We start from the raw sequence: 22323 nt of genomic DNA, 5'->3' as shown, positions 1-22323 counted from the left end.
TAATCCAGCTATACAAGGGATGCAGAATAAGGCACTATAAAGTCTGGATCCTGAACCAAAAGGATTTCAGAGCTTTTTTTTTTTTCTACCCCCTTGTATTTTCTCCCTGCCTTCAGCAGCCTGAATGACTGGTGTCAAACATTTCAGGAGGAAAAGACTTTTGCTCACCACTAACTAGGAGAGCTCCTGCAGTTTAGTTTCTTATGGAAAAAGAATGAGTCAAGGAAGTGGGAGACAAAAAAAGGTGCAAGACCATACAAACACATTTTGCCAAGGAAAACAGAGTAGCAAAAATAGTGGTGAGAAGTTCTGGAAGGTTTACATCATACATTTCTGCTAACTATTGTAATGAAATAATTAAGATACCAAAGTTTGCTGCCCATAACAACCAGCTCAACTCAACCCCAAGCTCATCCTACCTGAGGCCAACGGGAATACTGCAAACAAGGATTTATTTTACATCCTAATACCGATTCAAAATTAAATCAATATATTTTTTGGTTTATTCATGTCCACAGACTGCAGCTCTTTGTGTCCAGTCCTGTGCTATTCCACGTATTTATTCCAGCCTGGGACACGTCGAGGCTTTTCAGGACCCTGTGTGTGGACTCAGAATGTTCCTTCAATTAAGCAATTAGTTTTACTGTGCTCAGCAGGAGAACTAATGGAGGGGAGATTGCAGAACAAAGCCTCCTGCACCCATTTTCCATCTAAAAGCTTTACTTCTCACTCTCCAGCAGCAGTTTGTGTCTATCCTTAGATTCATGTGTTGCAAGAATTGTGATTCAGCTTCACTCTCTAAGGATCATATTTCAACAGTTGCCTCATTTGAAATCAGGCTGGCACTGAGACAACTTTGAGGTTTTTGTGTGGCAACAGCGGAAAGGCAAGATAAATATACAGGAAACACAAGAATAGCAGAATTTCTGTCACTTTGCAAAAAAAGAGACTTGTTCAGTCGAGGAAATCACGGTCCAGGCTGCTCTGGGGAGGAACACGAGGTAAATGCCACCTGCAAACCTCAGAGCAGCCCCGGGGCAACTTCTACCCACCAACACAGAACCTCCACTGCAGAAAACTGAGCCCAGGGGCTGTGACAAATCCGAATTTTCCTCGGTATTATGAGAAATTACAGGATGAAGCTGCACAGTCTCTGTACTGGGATGGTTGCAACTTACACTGCCTTTATAATAAAGATTCTTTTGTTCTGCACTTCAACATCTGGTCTAATGTACTTCATTCCGCTGTGCTTTTGGAAAATATGCTGTGGTCAAACTGAGCATGTTTAATACATTGCTAAAATATGTCACATGCAGAGAGCAGGACTTGCCTCCAGTGCTATCCCACCTAATGGCCAAATCCTTGGAACCTTGCAGGAAGAGTAATTAGTAACATGTCTGGAGCATGGAAAATTCCTATTGCTTTTTTTAACAGATACAAAATCAGCTGATTTTTTTCATTCAGCTGTGATAACCACAAGTACTCTCTTTTGGGAATTACCACAAAAGGTCAGAACAACTCTACATCCATAGACTTGTTACAAATTAGCTCTGGGAAGCCCCCTAGGTCAGATAGCTCCTTCTGGACTTTGGAATAACAGGATTTCCTGAATTTCCCTTAGCTACCAGCAGAGGATTGCCTGCAAAACAAAAGCTGTAAAGTACTAAATTGGGGGGTTTTAACCACCTTGCTATTGGGAAAGGTTCAGGATACATAAAATGTCCAACCTTCATTTGAATTTTTTTTGTTCAATTGGTGTTAAAACTGTAATTAAAACCTGACTGCATTCTAGAAACAGTGGGAAAAGAGACAAAAAGCAACACATCCTTCCTGGAATTTCCATCATATGTAACACAAGAATCTCTCTGTATTTATCTCTGTTCTCCCTGACCAGTGAGATCTGTCAATACCTTAAAACCTGTGAACAAGCCTGTCTGCAGCTTTCAGCACAACAATAGTCAGTTCCTGAGAACAGGGCAAGTCTCCACTTCCCGAAGTTACCTCCAGTTAAAATAACTTCCACATCTGTGAAAACAGGTTTGAACAATCCTAAATCACTGATCAAAACAGGAGTGAAAAGCACAGTTTACTCTGCATGTTACAGCTACTGTATTTCACAAGAGCTCCACATCCTTCTGTCGAAACCCATCTGTATTTTTTTCTCTCAACTTGCACAGGCTGAATTTTTAAACTTTACTTTACAAAAGAAAAGCCCAGCTAGACACACAAGATGCTTATGTCAACAGGTACAGGGGCTTCCTAATGCCACAACTTGCGCTTTGCAGCGATATCCACCTGATTTATCCTGTTCTAGCACTGATACGTGCGCAGGGAGAAGGGGCTTTAGCCAAGACTGAAGAATCTGTACAGAAAAATTGATGAATTTTGCTAAGTATGGGCAAATCAGGATTTGTCCCAGCTCATCACCACTCCCACCACCTTGGGCATTGCAGCATGGACCCAGCACCTGGTCTAGTGGAAGGTGTTCCTGCCCATGGCAGGGGGTGGAACGAGATGACCTTTAAGGTCCCTTCCAACCCAAACCATTCCATGATTCTACTTGTCAAAGCCTGACGGTGCTCCCAGTTATCTGGGTCTCTGGGGTAAAAGAAAAGGTTTGTGCACTTCTCAGGCTGACACCCACGTTATAAATTCGTTTCCTGAGGCAGCACTATTCTGTGCAGACAGGCTGGTGAAATTATTCCCAAGTATTTGACAAGCCTCTGCATGAAGGACGTACAAACGTTCCCAGCTACCACTTACTGCAAACACAAGACTGCCACCACTGCCTGTTACAGAGTATCCAGCAGAATACTCCACTCTCTCTTTCCCATGTAGAAACTTAAATATTTTATGCTAGAACGGTGGATTAAGGAAAACACATACACTGAGAGCTTTCAGGTCCAAGCCTACTACAAACCCATTCACTGTTCAACTATAGGAAGTTAAATTACTGACATTTCTCCAAATCAGGATTAAAACCATTCACTGGATTAATACAAATTGTCTCTAATCCAACTAAGCACAACAAATACTACACTTTCCACGAGATTTCTCATTTTTCTTCTGTTTCAGCTACAGCCTTGTTAACTGAGACACTTCCAGCTCCAGGACTTTGCCAGGAGAGGAATGATGACCTTGGGCAGCTCACTACTTCTGAGGAGGAATCCTGGCCTGTCAAGCTGTCTGAAAACAGACTCACTAAAAAATACCACTACAAGAATCAAACATTCTGTCCATCCCATACTTTCATGACAATTTTATGTGCTCTAGGTTATAAAGACAGCAGGTCCTGCTAAATTAAGAGCTGTGTTTGCTACAAGAACAAGGAATCTGAAAGTGAACAACGGTAGCTCCAGGCTGGCAAATAATCCTCAGTTGTACTCCAGACTGAAGAGACACAACTCCCAGCCACATCCTCAAATATCAGGGAGAACTCAGCACAATCTTTGCTGCTGGTGAACCAGAAAGCAGAATATCAGTGAGTATTTGTTTCACACCCCCTTCTCCCAACTACCACTGAGGCAGCCTGTAAATTAAACTGAAAACGAAGCAGGTATTCTATAAGAGAAAAACAGATCAGAGGAAAACCTAATTAATTTTCACAGCGTACCATGACTAATCTTAGCATATATGGTACTGGAATAGCAATCACCGAGTACAAATGAAAACAGTGTTGAACCCTGGCCTATTTTTAATCAGATGAAAGCCACAAACCCAGCCATGCTTCTGCTTAGTGCTGCGTTTTCTTCTACCCTGATGGTTTTTACAGCTGGAGAAATGGCTACTCACAGCATTACTCTGCTGTAAAAAATTACTGCTCCTTACACTGCTGGGATTACAGTTGAGTATGTCACAGAAAAGGAGATCTGGTGGGTGCCAAGTTCACATTTTCTTGGGACGTTTAACCCTTTCTAATCTGTGTAAGATCCTCTGAGTGAAAACATACTTTGAAATTCTTTGTCACCATTTATATTAAACTGTATTTGCCAAGTTATGCAGGAAGCCCAGGGCAGAGAAGAAAACAGCACTCAGAAGGCAAATTCCAAATTAAAAAAAAATTTAGATGCTCCATGACAATATTTTTAATGATATCTGAAGGCAACACACAATGCCAGTATTTCCCCTGCATTACTTGTGCCCCACAGAGCTATTTTTTCAATGCCACAGAGCTCACAAAAGCTGCACAAAGAGCAGCTCCCAGTTCAAAGACCTCCCTCACTTAACAGTGCTTTCTTTTGCATTAAACGAGAATACTGCTTGTCACATTTTAACCTGGCCATTTTCATATTTGCAATCAGAGCCTGGAGTGTGGAAAAATGGAATCATTACCTCCAATTTGATAAGCCCAGTTTTTTAGCCAGGTAATTGTAATGCAATACAGCATTACAAAAAATCAGATTTATTTTGTAACAACATCCAGGGTGCTGAGAAAGGTGCAAGTTCTCTCTCCTATCTTCCATTCCTCTTCCCTCAGTTTCTCACTTACATCCTTTGGAACCAAGAGAAAGGTGTAATTCAAACTGCTTAAATGCCTTTTCCCCGAGAAAGCAACATTCACCACGTGCTTAATCCAAGAAATAACCTGCTAATATAAGGATGAGAGGTGTAATGTCCAAGATACTCACTCTTGGAGAATATTTGATGAGAGTTAAGCTGGTCTTTCAACTCATAAGGAATTTTCTTGCTTATTTCCCAATGGAAAAACAAGGATACTCATCTCTCACTATTTCTCACTGACCAACTCCCACTTACTACAAACCCTTCTGTGACTTCCTTTGCTCAACCCAACCCGGCAGTAAAGCAGCAGAATCTCAGTCTCCAATCCCAATTAAAATAAAGCTGATCACCACCCAGAGATCCGAGCTGGTTCCTCCACTGGAAGCACACACACGGATAAGGACACACCTTTGGAGTGTTTCCCCGAAGGCCTCTTGGGTAACGACTCCTCCATGGAATGTGTTGATGTGTGGAGTACGTTTTCCAAGCTGTTACTGACACTGTTGATGGGGGTCTCGGACCTTGGAGTGACCTGGAAAGAAAAAAAAAAAACAAAAAACAAAGCTCCATTAAAATAAACTGAGGGAATACACAAACATCACACCTTCCTCTGGAGTGAGAGAACCACTTGGAAGGCAGTTGGGAGAAGTTTCCTTCTTTTAAAACCAAGGGTGTTACTACTGATATTCCCCAAGTAACAGTGCAGGGAAGTTGTTTTAGTCAGCAGCTATTCACAAGTCAAGATTATCTTGGCTAATCTATAAAGCTACTTACAGTATAATTCTTTTTTAAACAATAGTCACACAGCAGTCAATTGGAGAGATATTGCAAGACCTTTCACCTCTCGACACCACAGTTTTTAACTTTTCAACAAGAAAACTAAGGGAAAAGGGCTCTTGGAAAATCTCAGTTTTATGTTATGTCACTGTGCTGGTTTTGGCTGGGATAGAGTTAATTTTCTTCGTAGTAGCTGATGTGGGGCTGTTTTGGGTTTGTGCTGGAAACTGATGATAATTCAGGGATGTTTCAGTTACTGCTGAGTGGGGTTTATATTGAGTTGAGGCCTTTTTGAGTCCTCACCCCATCCCATCAGTGAGGAGTCACAAGGATTTGGAATGGGACACAGCCAGACAGCTGCCCACAGCTGATCCAAGGGATATTCCAGACCATGTGGGATCCTGCTCAGTGTATGAAGCTGGGGGAAGGAGGAGGAAGTTGGGGACGTTCAGTGATGCCATTTGTCTTCCCAAGTTACTGTGATGGAGCCCTGCTGTCCTAGGGGTGGACCCCATCCCTGCCTGCCTATGGCACACAGATTACAAAGAAAAACTCCAGTTTAGCAAAAACGCACTTTTCTTGTCTTTGCCATTAAAAAGCCTGTTAATCATGATCACATTTCAATGAAAAATTGTATAATGCAAATGCCCAAGCAAAAAGTTGCAGCATCAAAACAAATTTCATGGCCTAATATGTACCTTCTAAACTGTATTTAGAGTAAAAAAACTTATTTTAACCACACTTAAATCTGCAGAAACAAACCAAAGTCACTGGAAAAGGCAGCACTGAACATTGCTCATTTCAGCTGACTGCCACAGAGCATGCCCAGTTATGCAGGAACAAAAAAACATCTATGACTTGTAACATAACAGTCACCTGCCTCTAAGTAAGGCAGTTCCTCTTGTTTTCTAGGTGAGGGGAAGCAGAAGTGGATGGACACTTACATTTGCAGTACTGAACACAAGGGTTTAAGTACCTTGAAGAGGAAAGGGTGCTTTAAAGAGGGAGTTCAGACTAACAGAAGCACTCCCAGTAACTCCTCATAGTAACTGCATTACGTGAAATTCAATTGTCATACTCTGAATCAACCTGAAATCCCGGTATGGAGAGCTGTAATTAGAATTTGACGTGGATTTTAGCCTTGCACAAATCACAGGAGAAAACGTTCATCTCAAAATAACAGAAGCAGATATCCTTCACTCATGGTAACTAAATACCAGCAACCTCAGGTCCCTGTGAGAGAAAAGGCTCCCTCAGACCCTCTGCACTTGACACAGTGCCACGAGTTAGGACAATTTATGCTGAAAACAATACTTTGCACACCCTACCATTACATGTTGCCATCAGTCAGCACACACAATGCGAGTCAGAAATAGCACATCCCCACTCCATACAATTACCTATTGTAAGCTCCATTTTAAGACTGACATTTATAGATTTATATGCAGTTTAAGGCAGTAGCACGAGGGAAAGACTCTGTTATACCTGACATCTATAAAAAGCTTCTGTGTGTAAAGAAACCACACCAGAAAGGCAGAGGAATATCAGAAAATAGAGGGTTATAGATACCTGCTTTTCTTTTCAGCACTTATGACCAAAATTAAAGTTTATTTTATACCTAAATACATAAGTATACAAATATAATTATATAGTCTTTCTTCAGCACAGCTTTCCACCACTAACAAAACCTAACATCAAGCTTTCACTTGGACCAGCCATTAAACTTCAGGCTCAGGGGGAGAGTGGGAAGAGTTTAAATTTCCTTGCCAAAGTCAGTCTTTACCAACGCTTATCTCACACAGTCTCTCTCCTGGAGCTCATTAAACTCTCACTCCAGCCCAGTGCTGCTGGGAGGAAGTTCCAGAGGGCTGAGCACCATCCTGCTGGCAAAGGGAGAGCGCAGAGGAGAGAGCTGGGAAATGAGATTCATGCAGGACTATGCTATCCCGAACAACCAGGCTTCAAATATTCAGAACAATCAGAAATATAAACACTTACAGTACTTGAAACTGAGTGAGAACAGCCACAGAGCTCCAAAAAATTTCTGAACAAGCAGTTTGTTACAATTTATTGCCTCTTATCTCGTATTCCCTCCTCTCCACTCTCCTTACAACAAGCATCGCGTGCAGTTTATAATTTGCATTTTGTTTACACATAACCTCCATTTTTTTCCCCCATAAAGATTTAATTTTTACATACTTGGTAAAGATTAATTTAGCCCATATGTCTTGTCTGACTGAGCTCATACTATCTGATTCCGTCGCACATCAAAGCAGTTCCAAATTGGCCTAGAAAAATCACAAAGCTCTGATTAGTTCCAAATGGAGCACTTTGTTAGGGAGCTGAATGGTGTTATAACCACTGAATCCGACTGCTTCAAGCTTCCATTCCAAATTTTAAATAATTTTTTCCACTGACTTAAACATACCAATACTGCAAAGGTTTGGATTTGTTTAGGGAAAGTAAAATAATGAGAAACAGTTTGCAAGCCGAAGTTTTAGTTCCAAAATAGTAACAGCATTTTTTTTATTCCTCTTTTTTTTTTTTCCTAATTTGAGGCCAAGCCAAACAGAGGAACAATAACCCATCAGCTTGGAACTGTAGGAGATATTGTCCCAGAAGGATTGGGAGAAACACTGGGAAAAGCTTCACAGGAGATGCCCAGGAAGGACCTGTCCAAACTCAGTGCCAGGTAAATTCTGGGAGGAATATTGCCTATATACATATGAACACACTTATATTCCCTACTCTGGGCTCAGCACAAACAACTACAAGGAGCCACTGGATTCTGAATAAAACAAAGGCATTCCAGGGAGATAAAGATTTGAAGTATTAAGCAAATTGCTCTGGACCTTTTAGGATCTGCAACATGTCTGGGAAAGCCAAGATGCCATTAAGGAATAAACATGTGCTGCTCCAGAACTGTTAAAGGCTTGTTTGCTGAAGCAGTAACAGTCCACAGTAAGGGTGGATGAGACGGCATCAAGGAACCAGGAATGTTCAGGCCATACATCATAACGAACCACAGCAGTGACATTTTATAAATGCTGAAAAAAAGTCATGAATCATTCAAGGTTTAAGAGGAAACAGCATCAGAAGCTTAAAAAGACTTTGGATTTTACAACTGAAATTGAGAACATCAGCAGAAACAGTCCAAGGAGCTTCAAGATATAGCAGCAAGTCTGACTTAAATATTCTACACTGCCTAATCTTACCCTCAGCACAGCATTTTCCAGACGGCCAGGGAGAAGGATGCACCTATCCATAGTTTCATTGCATTATTCATAAATTACTTTAACATCAGAGTGGCCTGCAGGCTTTTCAATCACTCTGAAAGCTGCAACACTCAACTGGGTGCAGAAAAAATTCTTAAAACTCTTTTTACTGCACTCCAGTGTTACATCTTTGCTTGGAGCAGCCTGGTCTAGTGGAAGGTGCCCCTGCCCATGGCAGGAGCTGGAACAAGATGAGCTTTAAGGTCTTTTCCAACCTTGATGATTTCGTGATTCTTTAATCTGCTCCCTCCATAGCAAAGCATCTGGCTCACAGATGGACTTCTGGTTTTCCAGATCCAAACCCTGCCCATCTCCTGCATTTCAAGTTAAAGCAGTGGCCATAACTGAGAACAACAAAGAAAATGGATCACTACCCAGCGACTGAGGTTCAGCCTGAATCATCCTGTGCCTCATTTTCCACAGCAATGATGGATTAGAACTTGTATCAGCTATTGAAAAGAGGGTACTTCCCAACATGGATTACACAGCAGGATCACAAAATGCTGCCCTCACACTCTTCACCCTCAGGAGTCACCAGGGAAAGAAACAATTAACTCAAGGGTTGAAGACAAACATGTCAAGGGAACAGAAGTCATTGCCAGAATCTTGCCATTATCATATTTTTCCCATTTTCACCTGCCATCCAACATCATCTTTATTTCCAACAGAGCAGTGATTTCCTTCCCAGCATCAGAGAGGTCCTACAGGCTCAGATCTCCTTGGGACAGCAAAAGCAGCTCTAGAAAGCTCTCCAAAACCCTTGATCCATCAAAGAGCACATAGGGAAAAAAAAAAACCAGTTACTTCCACTGTTGGTGCTTCTCTGTCAGACCTGAAGTGGTTCTGCCACTATGCCAGACAGTGGAAGACACCATGGAAAAGGGTAAATCTGGGAAGCTGGATTCAGTAACTCTCAGCTTTGTTCCCAAGGGACAATGCCAAACATTTAATACATCAAAATCTTTCATAAGAATAACAGGACATAGGAGTCAATGTGGTAAGAGTTTGACCAAAACAGCAATTATCTGTTCCTTTTAAAAATAACTAAACAGAGCACAGAAAATACATAGTTTAATAGCAAAGTATTTGCTGACTTAGTTTGAAGTGGAGCCAATACTAAAATATCAACATAACCATTACCCAAAGCACCATGTACACATGGGACAATGATACAGGATCCCAGGGAACAGAGTATTGATTTCTATACCTGACTAGGTACGAAATTTAGGTGGGAAAAGTGAACAAAATGTAAGGGCAATGAGTCAGTCAAGTGAGATCCTGGGGATGCAGCTCCACGTGACACAAACACATTCTCCCATTCAGGGAAACTTTTCCACGGGACATTCAGTATTCAACATTGGCCAATGATATCCTGGGAAAGTCTCACAGATAAATGCTTCTGTCCATACTGGTTTTGGAATTCTCCATTAAAAATAAAAGGTTCTCATGTCCATAAATTGACCTTCAGGCTTGAGGCTGGAGCAGGTAACACATATGAGTGCACTCAGGAACTGAGCACTGAACCTGTGTGGAGGAAACACAACTTCTCTCCAGCCAGATTCATATTAGTGAGCATTAACAGCAGCTTATTTCGAGGTTAACACCAAGGTCTTTAACACCGTGCAATCCTGATGGCAAAAATGCTCCAGCACAAGCCTGATGGGAAGGACACGGCCCTTCCACACTCAGGCTGATAAGCTGCTGTTTCCCAGTACAGGGAGAGAACTCAGGTTTTATATAATTTGGAAAAATTGCATTGCTAACACTCAGCTGTCAGTCTGTTGATGCATGACAAGGCTAAATCTGAGCCAGAGACAGAGCAATCAGTGCAAGGACCCAGAACTCAGAATCCACAGAGACAACACCAGGAGGAGCAGGACTGAGCAAGCATCTTCCTCTTAGCAGTAACAAGACACTAGTCTGCCCAGCTGCTTGAGAAATCATAGCTTCAGGCACCAGTTCTGCATTTATTACATATACAAATACCTGACTGTTCTCCCACTGCAGGAAGAAAATGACAACCTACTCCTGTGGAAGATTCAGGCTCTTCCACAAGGACATTTAGGAAGTGCTCACAAACACACCCAACTTTCACACCCAGGAAAGTCCTCAACACTTAAATTTACACACATTTAGTTGCTTTGTTGGACTGAGGAATGGATGCAACTGAAAGTGTTTGGTTTGTGCTAGAAATTCAAGCAGCCCCAACAACCAGGGTCTACCAAATGGATGTATATACCAGGTGCATCCATGTTTGAATAGCTACAAAATACACCTATTCTCAGGAAGTTGGTAAGAAGGGATCCGTCTTGGAACACAAAGGGTGAAGAGGCAATTCCAAGGGAAATGGGAAAATGGGTAATAGATCAGATGGCTTTGTCCTGTGAGACTCTGGAATGAAATGAGCCATGTGGTACTTAAACGCTGCGGGACAATCACACACCTGCTCCAAGGCTCCTTAGAAATTCTGGAGAACAGATGGACCAAAATTAGTCGGGGTTGTATTTTATAAGCTCATTTCCACTAAAAATCCTTTGCTTAAAGAATTGTGAACATTGTTAATACAAGAAACATAAATCTACCATGGAGTTACTGGACTCATCAAATCTGAGTTTTACAAACCAGGCATTAAAACCACCTGATCATCAAAACAGAGAGCTGCTTATACCCAGACCTTGGAACAGACACTGCTGCTCTCTATCCCAGCACTGATGTACAAGTGTGTCCCTGTTCCTACACCTGATGCCACCAAGGGCTAAAAGCACCACAAGGGAAGATTCCCTTAAACTTCCCAAGAGAATTCCAAGTGTGGCACAGTAACAGCTGCTATTCAAACTTTTAGCCCTTACTGACATCTGCCTTTAAAATGTTTATTTTGTTGCCATCAGAGCTACCATATTAATTTTGCCAGCACTGGGGTAGAAAGTTGCCCCCATAGGGCCGGAAAATGCATTTGGGAGGTAAATGCAGAGTCAAAGAAGCAACTTGAAAACCTTCTGCAGTCTAAGCCAAGCAATGATCCCTGGAGCCTTCCCCTGGTCAAAGGGTTCGTTGCCACCCTGGGCTCTTCTGCAACAATTCATAAAGAAATTATCTGATGAGTCACAATTCCACTGAATTGTATTTCTTCCTCCTTCCCCTCCCCAATATCCACTTAAGTAATAGCTTGAGTGTAATAAAAACACTTCAAATCATAAAATCACAAAGTCATTAAGGTTGGAAAGGACCTCTAAGGTCATCAAGTCCAACCAGCACCACACCACCATGTTCATCACTAAACCACGTCCCCAAGTGGCACATCCACACATTTTTTGAACATTTCCAGGGATGGTGATTCCGCTACTTCCCTGAGCAATTCCCCCTTCCAATGCCTGAGCACCCTTTCAATGAAGAAATCTTTTCTAATACCCAACCTGAACCTCCCCTGGCACAGCTTGAGGCTGTTTCCCCTTGTCCTGTCCCTTGTTCCCTGGGAGCAGAGCCCGATCCCCACCTGGCTCCCCCCTCCTGTCAGGGAGTTGCAGAGTCAGAAGGTCCCCCCGAGCCTCCTTTTCTCCAGACTGAGCCCCCCCAGCTCCCTCAGCTGCTCCTGGTGCTCCAGACCCTTTCCCTGCTCCATTCCCTTCTCTGGACACGCTCCAGCCCCTCAATGTCCTTCTTTCTTCCATTAATGGTGAAAAAGAGAAGACACAGGTAAGGGATTCATAATACACATGAAAAGTGTTCACTTTCACTGTTTATCACACCATGACTTGGCAGGACTTTAATTAAAATTAAGATCTTACTCTTAAAGTACCTGATCCGCTTACTTCTGGATCACTTCATCTATTTACAAAAACCCTGAAACCTTATACTGGCCTGAACACCTGTTAAAAGGTGTATCCCTCCCAATGCTGACTGTTGGATAATCATACCAATGGGAGTGATGGAAAAATTCTGCTTTGAGCAAGGAATGTGGATGTTTGCTCATTATAAAACCCATGCAAAGAAATACAGATCTGGACCATACCAACATCTCTTTGCTTGATTTAATACCCATTTCAAATCTCAATGGACAACAACTTCCAACTTGCTCCAATTCTTTTGCCAAAGAGTAAAGTCAAATTCTAGTTTAAGTGTGACAACGGTTCTCATTTTTACAGACAAATTAGATCCAGCACTTCTCTAATAAGATTCTATGGATTCAGAGAAATCTTATCTATATTCTTGGGACTCTATTTGCTTTTTTGAAGGATAAAAAACACTCCAGAGCAAGCAGTAAAATGGACACTGGAGTGTTTGCATATACAAGATACAGAAGAATTCCAGCTCTGCCCTGCCAGAAAGGGGCAGTGCTGTATCCACCATCCAGCCTGAAGTTGACAGGATCTCAGTTTTAGCCACACAAACATTTAAAAAAAACACTAAACCAAATGGTTAAACACTCCCAAACAAGGCTGCTGTTCAGCACCTTTGAAGTCAGACACTGGAATGCCTGTGAGGTGTGGTGAACTCCTGCTGGCTCTGCTTCTCCAGCACGATCTCACACGGGTCATGCACGGATTCAATTAAAACAGTTCAGAGTCTGGGACAGTTCAAAACATCCAGCACCTTAAAAATGGCATTTTTATTCCACAAGAGATGAGGCCTTCATTGTTGTTCCAGTGACAACTAACAGTTACAAGGCAATTAGTAGAAAAAAGTAAATTTTAAAAGTGAAGTAGAATGTGCTCTTAAAACAAAAACTTCATTCAGCCAAAAGGGAAAACAGTTCATGGAAAAAACATCATCATTATTAGCTCAACACAGATTTTTTTGGCTGCTCTGTCCCTGATGTTTGGATGTACAATGTATTTCCCAAGCAAACCCATTTAGGTTTCTAAACTCAAAGTTCATCATGTAACATATGATTAAACAAAGCGAATTTGGTGGTAATTAATACTGTTACTACTACGAGACTATTGTCTTCCAAATATTCCTTTATACGTTAAAGCTCATTTCTGAAAATACTCCGGGTTTGAGATTGAACTATTTTATCAAAGCCACAGAAAACATTTTAAACAAGAACTTCATTAAGAAAAGAGCCAGAACTGGAAGCCTCACATTTCTCAACTTGAATATCAAGAGACCTGTGTGATTCATGTTGCCTCAAGTGCTCAAAATTCCAAAAGGACATGCAAAGGCCATGCAAGGATTGGCACACGTCACCAGCTGGAAGCTACAAGACCTGCCCCTACAGCTCCTGAGCTTGGTTTCATGTGGTTTTGAAAGTGAGATCACTCCAAGATAGCACCTCCTCATATCAGTGAGTAAACACCTCTAATCCCAGCCAGCAACAGCTATGATAATCTGCTAAAGCCAGGAAATACCCTCAATGGGTTAAGAGGCTAAAAATTAAGTTTGTCGTGATTTATTCTATCTATACAAAGCTCACATAAAGGCCATGAAGGCAGCTGACACAGATCATTTAATATGAGGTTGCTTTCTCAGTGAGGGCTTAAGGACTGAGTTTCAACCCAACAAGTGATAGTTTTTTATAACTCATCACTCCACAGGTGATGAAAAATAAAAATAGAAATCGGAATATTTCTGAATGGGGTTATGTCCATTCAATCCCCCGAGGCAAACAGTGCAGACAGATGAAGGTATTTCAGGACCCCTCAGATCAGCTCTCCACTGCTCCCAATATACAGCCTTTAGTTACTTGGAAGTTTTAGATGAGCCAATGGAATGAAGATGAGTGAAAAATAGTCCCTTATGCTATAAACTGGAAATAGCCATTGGTTCAGTATTTGGAAGTTGACTGGGCAAGAACCCTTTTCCCCATTCACAAGATACCAACCCGAAACAGCCACATAACTACAGAGTCACTGACTCCTCTTCCCTCTCGGCAGCAAACGAGCTGCAGCCAGAGAGACTATTTCTGACCCTGCTCTGCAGCTGAAGCCACAACCAGACCACAGAATCATCATCACACAATCATGGAAGGGCCTGGGTTGGAAAGGACCTTAAAGCTCACCTTGTTCCAACTCCTGCCATGGGCAGGACACCTTCCACTGGACCGGGCGGCTCCAAGCCCCGTCCAACCTGGCCTTGAACACTTCCAGGGATAGGGGACTCTCTCCCTGGGCAGTTCCTTCCAATGCTTAACAACCTTTTCCATGAAGAAATTCCTGACCTGAACCTCCCCTGGCACAGCTTGAGGCTGTTTCCTCTTGTCCTGTCCCTTATTCCCTGGGAGCAGAGCCTGACCCCCACCAGGCTCCCCACTCCTGTCAGGGAGTTGTAGAGACCAAGAAGGTGCCCCCGGAGCCTCCTTTTCTCCAGGCTAAATAACCCCAGGAATCACTAAGTTTGGAAAAGACCTTTAAGATCATCAAGTCCAACCATCAACCAAGAGTGAATAAAACCAGTGAGTTTTCACGTCTTGCCAAAAGAGAAGTCATCCACAACACAAGTCAGAATAGGAGGTTCAAGGTGTTGGGAGACAGCTGAGTCATTTCTCCCTTCTCTGTGGGTCACAAATGCAGAAGTGGCAACTACCTGCACAGCAGGAGATATTTGGCTATTGGTTTTCATGTGTCCTGATGCTTTCAGCCCCCCCCTCCTTTAGGAGAGCAGCAGTTTGCCCTCCAGGCACTATATACACAGCCTGCAGGTGCCAGGCTCCAAGTGCTGGCCAGAAACCACCCCATCTCCTTTGGTAGAAAACACAGCTGAATGGTGCACAACCAGCCCAAACACTCAGCTGTATCATTTCCAGTTAAAAACAAGCCCATTGCTGTTCACACCAGGAACAAAACTTTTTCAGATGTGATTTTTCAGACACATATGCCTGGGCTTCATTCGAAGGTAACTGGCATGGTTTCAATTTTTAAAAACCATGCAACCACCTCAAATTTCGTGCCTGCAAGGAAAAAGTTTGAGGAATCCACAACTCAAGTGCTGTAAGTGTTGGCACCATTCAAAACCAGAAGAAAATACAGGACAGGACAAGGGGCAAGAATAAGAATAAGCTTTCTCCAGAGGGGCAGGGAATGGCTGGAGCTGTGTCAGGGCAGGGTTAGGTTGGATCTCAGGAAAAGGTTCTTCCCCCAGAGGGTGGGTGGGCACCGAACAGGCTCCCCAGGGCAGTGGTCATGGCCCCACGGCTGCCAAAGCTCAAGGAGCATTTGGACAACGCTCTGAGGGCCAGGGATTGCTGGGATGTCCTGTGCAGGGCCAGGAGTTGGACTCAATAATCCATGTGTGTTTCTCCCAACTCAGGATATTCATGATTCCATCTTCACAGAGACTAAACCAATGTAGAGAGGGCAGCGTTTTCCCTACTCAGGGCAAGGAACTTAATGTTCATTTTATACTATCAGGTAGAAACCATGAATCTAATAATTACTGACCTACTTAAAGCCAGCCACAGCCACCTATTCCTGCAAAGTTAAGATTCACATAAGCCAAGAAGCATCTTAAAAAGCACAAATTAAAGTAAAAAGAAAAAAAAAAACATGTGCAGCTCTTTAGAGCCTCCACATAATCAAAAATTGCAGACAGTAACAGAAAATAAGAATAAGGAGTTGTTTGCATCACTGACCAACTTCAGATGCGTTCACCTACCCCAAAGCAACTTGAAGAATCATGAAATATTTACAATGATTTTGTATCAACAGTTCAGCCTGTTCACTATAGAACACAATTTATTTCTGAGAGATTTCACTGTAAAATGGGAAAGAGATAGGATATGGACAAAGGATGGCAAGCTCCACTCCTCTGGAAAAAAAATCATAGCTAGTATCAAGTTGGGTCACATTTTAATAGGACTGGCTAAGCAGCAGCAGCACATTCCCATTTGCTTCTGCAAAGAGAACAAAGAGCAGTGGTCGAGTTTTTTGTTGCATCTCCCCAAATAAACAAATTAAATGTAAATCATAAATCGTAACAGTAAAACAGGTAAACACTGTTACTCCCTATTCCCACAACCACAAGGAAAAGCTGAAGGAATGCCCTGTTCACAAAGAGCTCCCTATCTGCCCTCCATCACATATGCACACCATCCCAGCTTCCCAGAGTTCCTCAGGACCTCAAATGGTGACCATTTCTCCATCTCCTTAAGGATGAGCTCAGGGAGGTTTGTGCTGAGGACTGAGGAACAGCATCTACCCCACTGGAAACACAGCCTCACACCCCAGCTCAGCGTGGCTCAAGCTGTAGTAAAGCAACAGGAGCCACGAGAAAGTGCTGGCACCAGGGAGGAAATTCTCCTCCAATTCCAAGGAGGAAGAGGAGTGCAGGACTCTTGGCAGGCAGCAGCTCAGGGCACTCACTTTCTCTCCACAACCACGTTGTTTTATCTAGGTGATGTTACAACACAAGTATTGTCACAACATAACTTGGTAACATCACAAGATCTAAGGCCTCCGTGTTGGAATTTATTTGTGCATATTTAAAGGGGGCTGAATGGAGAAAGACGTTTCTTTTTCCACTTGCTTCATCCAACTCCTGCTTTAAGCCAACTGCTTACTCTGAAAGGAGCAAAATTACCCAGTTAACGATGAAAAAAATTAACAATCAGAAGGGAATCTGCATCAGTTCAAACAAAATGCAAATTCAATGCTGTGAAGGCAAAGTCACCTTTGTGTTCCCTCTTACCTACTCTGCCCTTAACCAACCAGGAGTCCTCATCATCAATTTTCATAAAAATGTACTTTTTAAAGAGACTCCTTCAGTGAGCTCAGTAGAAAAGAAAAATCCCCTGACCATCCTGGATGCCTTATTGCTGGCACAAAAAATGGCAGGATGGATTCTCCGTCCATCTTAGATTGACAGAAATAGTGCCAGAGTTTTCCAGCTCCACAGATCCTGCAGCTACGAAAGCAGACTCTAAAAAGCCATTCCTGCCTGCCTGATTTTATATTTTTATTTTTTTTTTGAAAAACTTGTATATGATTTGCAGTGTTTCCTTTCAAACCCAGGGTCGGTGCAGCTTTTGAGTAAGGGAAGCTGCGAGTAGTTAAGTATCTGAAAAGAAGCTCTTTCTGGTTTTAATTACACCCTCCTACATCCTGTGTGAAATATCCTTTCCAGATATATTTTATTCACACAGAGGTTGGAACTGACTGAAGAGACTTTGCCATACCTTGTTCTTTCCCCTCAATACAAAAGGTTAGGAACAAGCACAAAACACAGGAAGGGAAGAGTAGGAAAAATGCAAAGTTTAACACTTCCCATCCAAATTTTACAAAGCAGAGATGCTTAAACAAAACACGAAATTGGAAGGACATTTGTATTCAGGGGAAGACTCTGCACAGACTTCTGTCTCAGTCTGAATTTCAACGTTCAATTTACTGGAATCTCTACTGAGCCCTCAGCAGGAGCTTTGTTTAGGATTACCCCAATACAGGGGTTTTCAGAGCCTTCAGGGATTCATCATCTTTCCCAAGAGGAGGGTAACACGCATCATCCACTGAGTCCCAACATCCTCAGGGGCCTGTCAACTGCTCCCATGCCCCCACTAAGCTGGTGCTTAGTTTGAACTTTCCAGCGGGTTAAAATCAGACAGAAAGACAGTTTGACTCCTTAATTTGTAGCAGGCTGAGGCCAATTAAGCAGTCACACATCTAATTACTAACAGCACATCTTAAAATGTTTCTGTGTAGCTTAACTGCTGCAATTGAATGAAAGAACAGCAAGTTAATGACGGTGAACCCCCGACACCAGGATCAATACCCCAGGGCTGACAAGAAACGACATTTCTTTTAGTTCATCATCAGAAGCTCCCAATGTTTGTCATCACATCCACCTAAACAAAACACACGCGCACCAAGACGCCTCTGCCACTGGACAGCTACTCCCAAAGCTGATCCTCCTCTCCAACTTCCAGGGAAACTTTTGAACAGATGCTTGCTCCTGAACCTACAGACACGTTTGTTTCCCTTCATAAATCACTGGTTTTCCATGCAGCTGGCAAGACAGTCCACTCAGCAGATGCATTAAGGAGAAAACAGGGAAGATTTACATTGGTGCTGTTAATTAACTCGTGAAGCCCTTCTCTCTTAAATGTCACAAGCCCCTAAAAACTCTATGTATCCTCTCTTTCTGCCCTCATCCCCATCATCAACCAAGCAGCCCTGCCGGCCTCTTCAGCTGCCATTTAGCACTAAAATGCTAAAGCGAGGTTTAAAACCTTGTGCCCCGCAGCAGTGCCACTCCCGCGTGGAAAAACCGGAATGCCCACCTTATGGCAGCCGGGATAGGTTGCCATGGTGTTGAGGGTAGAGGTGCTGGGATTCTTGCTGGTGCTGGCCATGATGTTCTGGATCTGGGTGAGCTCCTGCCTCAGCACCTGCTTCTGGTGGAAGCTGAACGCCGGGTGGTTGGATGCCATGGTGAAGAGCAACAGGAACTCATCCCCCGTGCGGCCCTCGTTGAGCTGCAGCCCGTAGTTGTTGATGACCGAGTCGATGTGTGTGAGGGTGCGGAACAGGACCCCGGCGGCCTCGCGGTGGGCAGAGCCGAGCAGCGCCAGCGACACGAGCAGCTTGCTGCGCACCACCTCGTCCGTCAGGTTGGTGAGGCTGCCCAGGTCCGCGGGGTTGTTGGCCTTGATCTCGGAGTCGCGCAGGGAGTGGTAATCCTTGCGGGCCAGGTCCTCCAGGCAGGCGCCCAGGAAGCGCAGCTCCAGAGGGATGCACAAGTCCAGGAGGCCGCAGAGGAACTCCACGCGCTGCGGGGAAGGCAGCTCGGAGAACCAGCGGTACACGCCGTCCCGCTGCAGCCGCGGGCACCGCTTCTCCACCATCGTGCCCCGCGCCCCGGCGGGGGCTCGCACACCCGGCCTGGGGCAGCCCCGGGCGGGCAGGGCCGGGCCGGGCCCCGCTGAGGGCGGCGCAGGCCCGAGCGCTGAGGCGCGGCCTGGCCGCGGGGTCCCCGCCCGCCGGCGGCCCCGAGGAGGCCGCTGCGCTCCCGTTCCTCCCTCACGGGGCGGCTCCTCCGTCCCTCCGCCGGGCGCCCGGTGCCTCCATCGCGCGGGGGCCCCGCCGGGGCCGCCCCGCCACTGCGGCCGCGGGAAATAATCCCTTCACGGGGCGGAGGGGGACGGAGCGGCGCGCACACACCGCCGGCCGCTAGCGGCGCGCAGGGCGGAGGGATCCCGCGGTGAGGAGGCTCAGCCGCGAGCGGAGCGCGAGGAACAGGGAGCGACGAGCTCCTTCGCTCCCGGCCTGACCCCGCGGCGGGACACGCCCACCGCCGCGCTGATTGGCCCGGCCCGGGGCTCGCGGCTGAGGATTGGCTGGCTGCGCTCTTCGCCCCGCCCCCTCCCTTACGCACGGGATGGGGTCTGGGGGGCTTGTCAATCCCCCCTTGGCCCCGCCCTTGGCGCTGATTGGTCAGCGGGACCCTTAAATAGGAGAGGGGCGGGAGCAGTCGTCTTTTGTGTGTGGCCGCCCGGGGGGAGCGGGAGTGGCGGGGCCGGGGCGGTCTCCGCCCTCAGGGGGCTCTGAGGGGCGGCCACCCTTCTCAGGGCATGGCTGGGCTGTGCTGATCCTGCAGAGGGGCTGTGGTGGAGAATTTGGGCCTGGGGGCTCCTGTCCGCCCCCTCAGGGTTGTGCCTGCACCGTGTAGTGGTGCCCCAGGGCACATTCTGACTGATCCCAAGTCGGTTTTGGCCACTTTCCTCCTCTCCTTCACGGCACGAGCATTTCCAGTCTGTCACTGACTCACAGTGCTGCTCTTGCTCTTCGCTGACTCCAGTGTGGGGCAGTGTGGTTTCCCCCGACTTTTCAGTCAAACCCACTCATTCCAGCCATGAGGAGACTTAGGGAGTAGAAGAGGGAATGGCTACGATGCCCTCCTTCCTCAGCCGTTGTTTTAGGATGGCAAAGATCCTCAGGGATGGAGCTGCTGCTGGGGGTGTAATGCCAAAACCCAGATAAAGCTTTTGGCTCCTGCTTTTGCCTGAGCCGCCACCAACCCAACCCTTGCTCTGCCAATTTGGCCGTTGACTTCAGATTGTCTTTAAATACAGTGTGGAAACAAAAGAGACTCCAAAGACCTCTTAAAATGGTAATTTTTTCGTCCCCCTCCTGTGTTCCAGCTCTCCATTCTGAACAGGGATTGTGGCTGACAGCGACGTAGCAATGCACATTTTGTAGCAGCTTTATCAGCTTCAGATTTGCCCGTGGATTGCACGGACGGCATCCGGCAGCCAAGAGGCAGGGACACAATTCCTATTTTCCATAGTGTTTTTCGGCTGTTTGGCTGTTGTAGCCCAGTAGCCAGACTGCGCATCAGCTGGATAAATGACACGGCTGAAGATCTTTAAGTGGGACAAGCCAGGAATAACATTTTTAAATGCAGCCCCAGGCAGGCAACAAATGAGTCCAGACTTGATTTTTCTATGAGTCTAATCTTCTTGGAAGATGGACCGTGTGTTTTATTTTCACAAGTGCAATTTCGCTGCGCTGCAGATAAACAAAAGACCCAACACTGATGTTTTCAGAGGCAAAATTGCATTTTGTCTTGAGTTGATCTTTATGGGATGCACAGATGTCCAAATGTGGGCAATGAGTTGTGTGACCACGTGTGTTGGTATTGCAGAACAGAGAAAGGCTCATTCCTTTGGGTGATGGTTTATTGGAAATCTCATTATACACCTTGCTGAGATGAACTGCTGCACCACAAAAAATTCCAAATGCTGGTAGTTTATCCTTTTTTATTTCCCTGTGGAATATCACAGACCATCGACTGCATTTATTGAAGTCCCACTGAAATGCAAGAGTAAGCAGCCAAAGGATACTTACCGGGGCTGCATAATGTCATATATTGTAAAGAGACACAACCCTGCTTCTGTTGCAGACTCCTGCTGTGAGAGGGTCCTTGAAAATCCCACAGGCTCTCTGTGTCCTTTCCTTGTAGTGATTCGTCATCGAGTGCAAACCATATGTGCTTCCTTTTCCTGCCGTGCCCAGTATTGTCCATTGGAGGAAGGGATATGTGGAAAACAGAGGAAGTGCTCTCAGTCCCTTAGGAAAGGTTTGCATTGAATTCTACCATGAGCCAGGCAGTTGGCGTGAGGATGACAAGATCTTTGGTGGCCTTTCTGCTTATACTGATGTCTTTATCCATCCTGAAAGCACATCCTTTACCCACTAATCCATCCTGAAAGCACCACGCTGTGCTCAAAGTCAGGTTTCTGTAGCAAGGTGAATGTTTAAACTTTTCCACCTGGGAACCAGGTCTAAGCCTGAGCCTAAATAAAAGTTTGAATGAGAATTTTGCTGCTAAAGAGGGAGTCTGTAGTTTACAGCCAGAAATTGTTTGTCTTCGATGCCAGGCAGCAAGACAAACTAATCTGAAGTGTAATATATGAACTGGGAGCCTTTTCTCTGATTAGAAGTGGCTTTGGGTGAAGTCTGAGGAAACCAAAAGGAGCGTGACATATAATTCTGTCACCAAGAATTCCTGGTGAGCCAGCGGGCAAAGCAAGAACCGCCCTCAGCGAGATAAATCAACTGTGTAAGAGCTCATGTTACCAAGACAGCGGGTGGGGAGTGAAGGTCGTCCTGGGCTGTCTGTTCAGCCGCCTTCCCTGTATGAGCACAGCCCTCGGGACCCCAAACTGGCTCCTTGTTTCATCCCCAGATCATCCTATTTCCGGCATGTTCTCCCCAAAAATTCTCTTTGCGCACGTTTGAGACAAATGGGGAAGTTTCCTTGCTGGAATAATCAGTAAACAGTAAATAAGAGTGAAGAGATTTTCCTTTTTTTGTATTTTCAGAGCATGCAGAGGCTGTTATTG

The 22323-nt window shown here is 44.8% G+C and overlaps 1 protein-coding gene across 2 annotated transcripts in view; it reads right to left on the bottom strand.

Annotated features, from left to right (window-relative positions):
- Nucleotides 1-19706, bottom strand: part of ZCCHC14 (zinc finger CCHC-type containing 14) — a 52738-nt gene extending 33032 nt beyond the window's left edge. For both annotated transcript variants that reach the window (XM_027890446.1, XM_027890455.1), the window contains exons 1-2: nt 18760-19706; nt 4909-5032 (exon numbers count right to left, since the gene is read on the bottom strand). In XM_027890446.1, the coding sequence (XP_027746247.1) occupies nt 4909-5032; nt 18760-19323 (688 nt within the window). In that variant the 5' untranslated portion in view covers nt 19324-19706. The remainder of the gene's footprint in view (nt 1-4908; nt 5033-18759) is intronic.
- Nucleotides 19707-22323: the final 2617 nt, after the last annotated feature.

This window comes from Empidonax traillii, unplaced genomic scaffold (assembly GCF_003031625.1).
Source record: "Empidonax traillii isolate 1590-97213 ecotype Southwest subspecies unplaced genomic scaffold, ASM303162v1 scaffold13:size3042203, whole genome shotgun sequence".
Lineage (NCBI taxonomy): Eukaryota > Metazoa > Chordata > Aves > Passeriformes > Tyrannidae > Empidonax > Empidonax traillii.
This window is presented reverse-complemented; position numbering and strand designations above follow the sequence as displayed.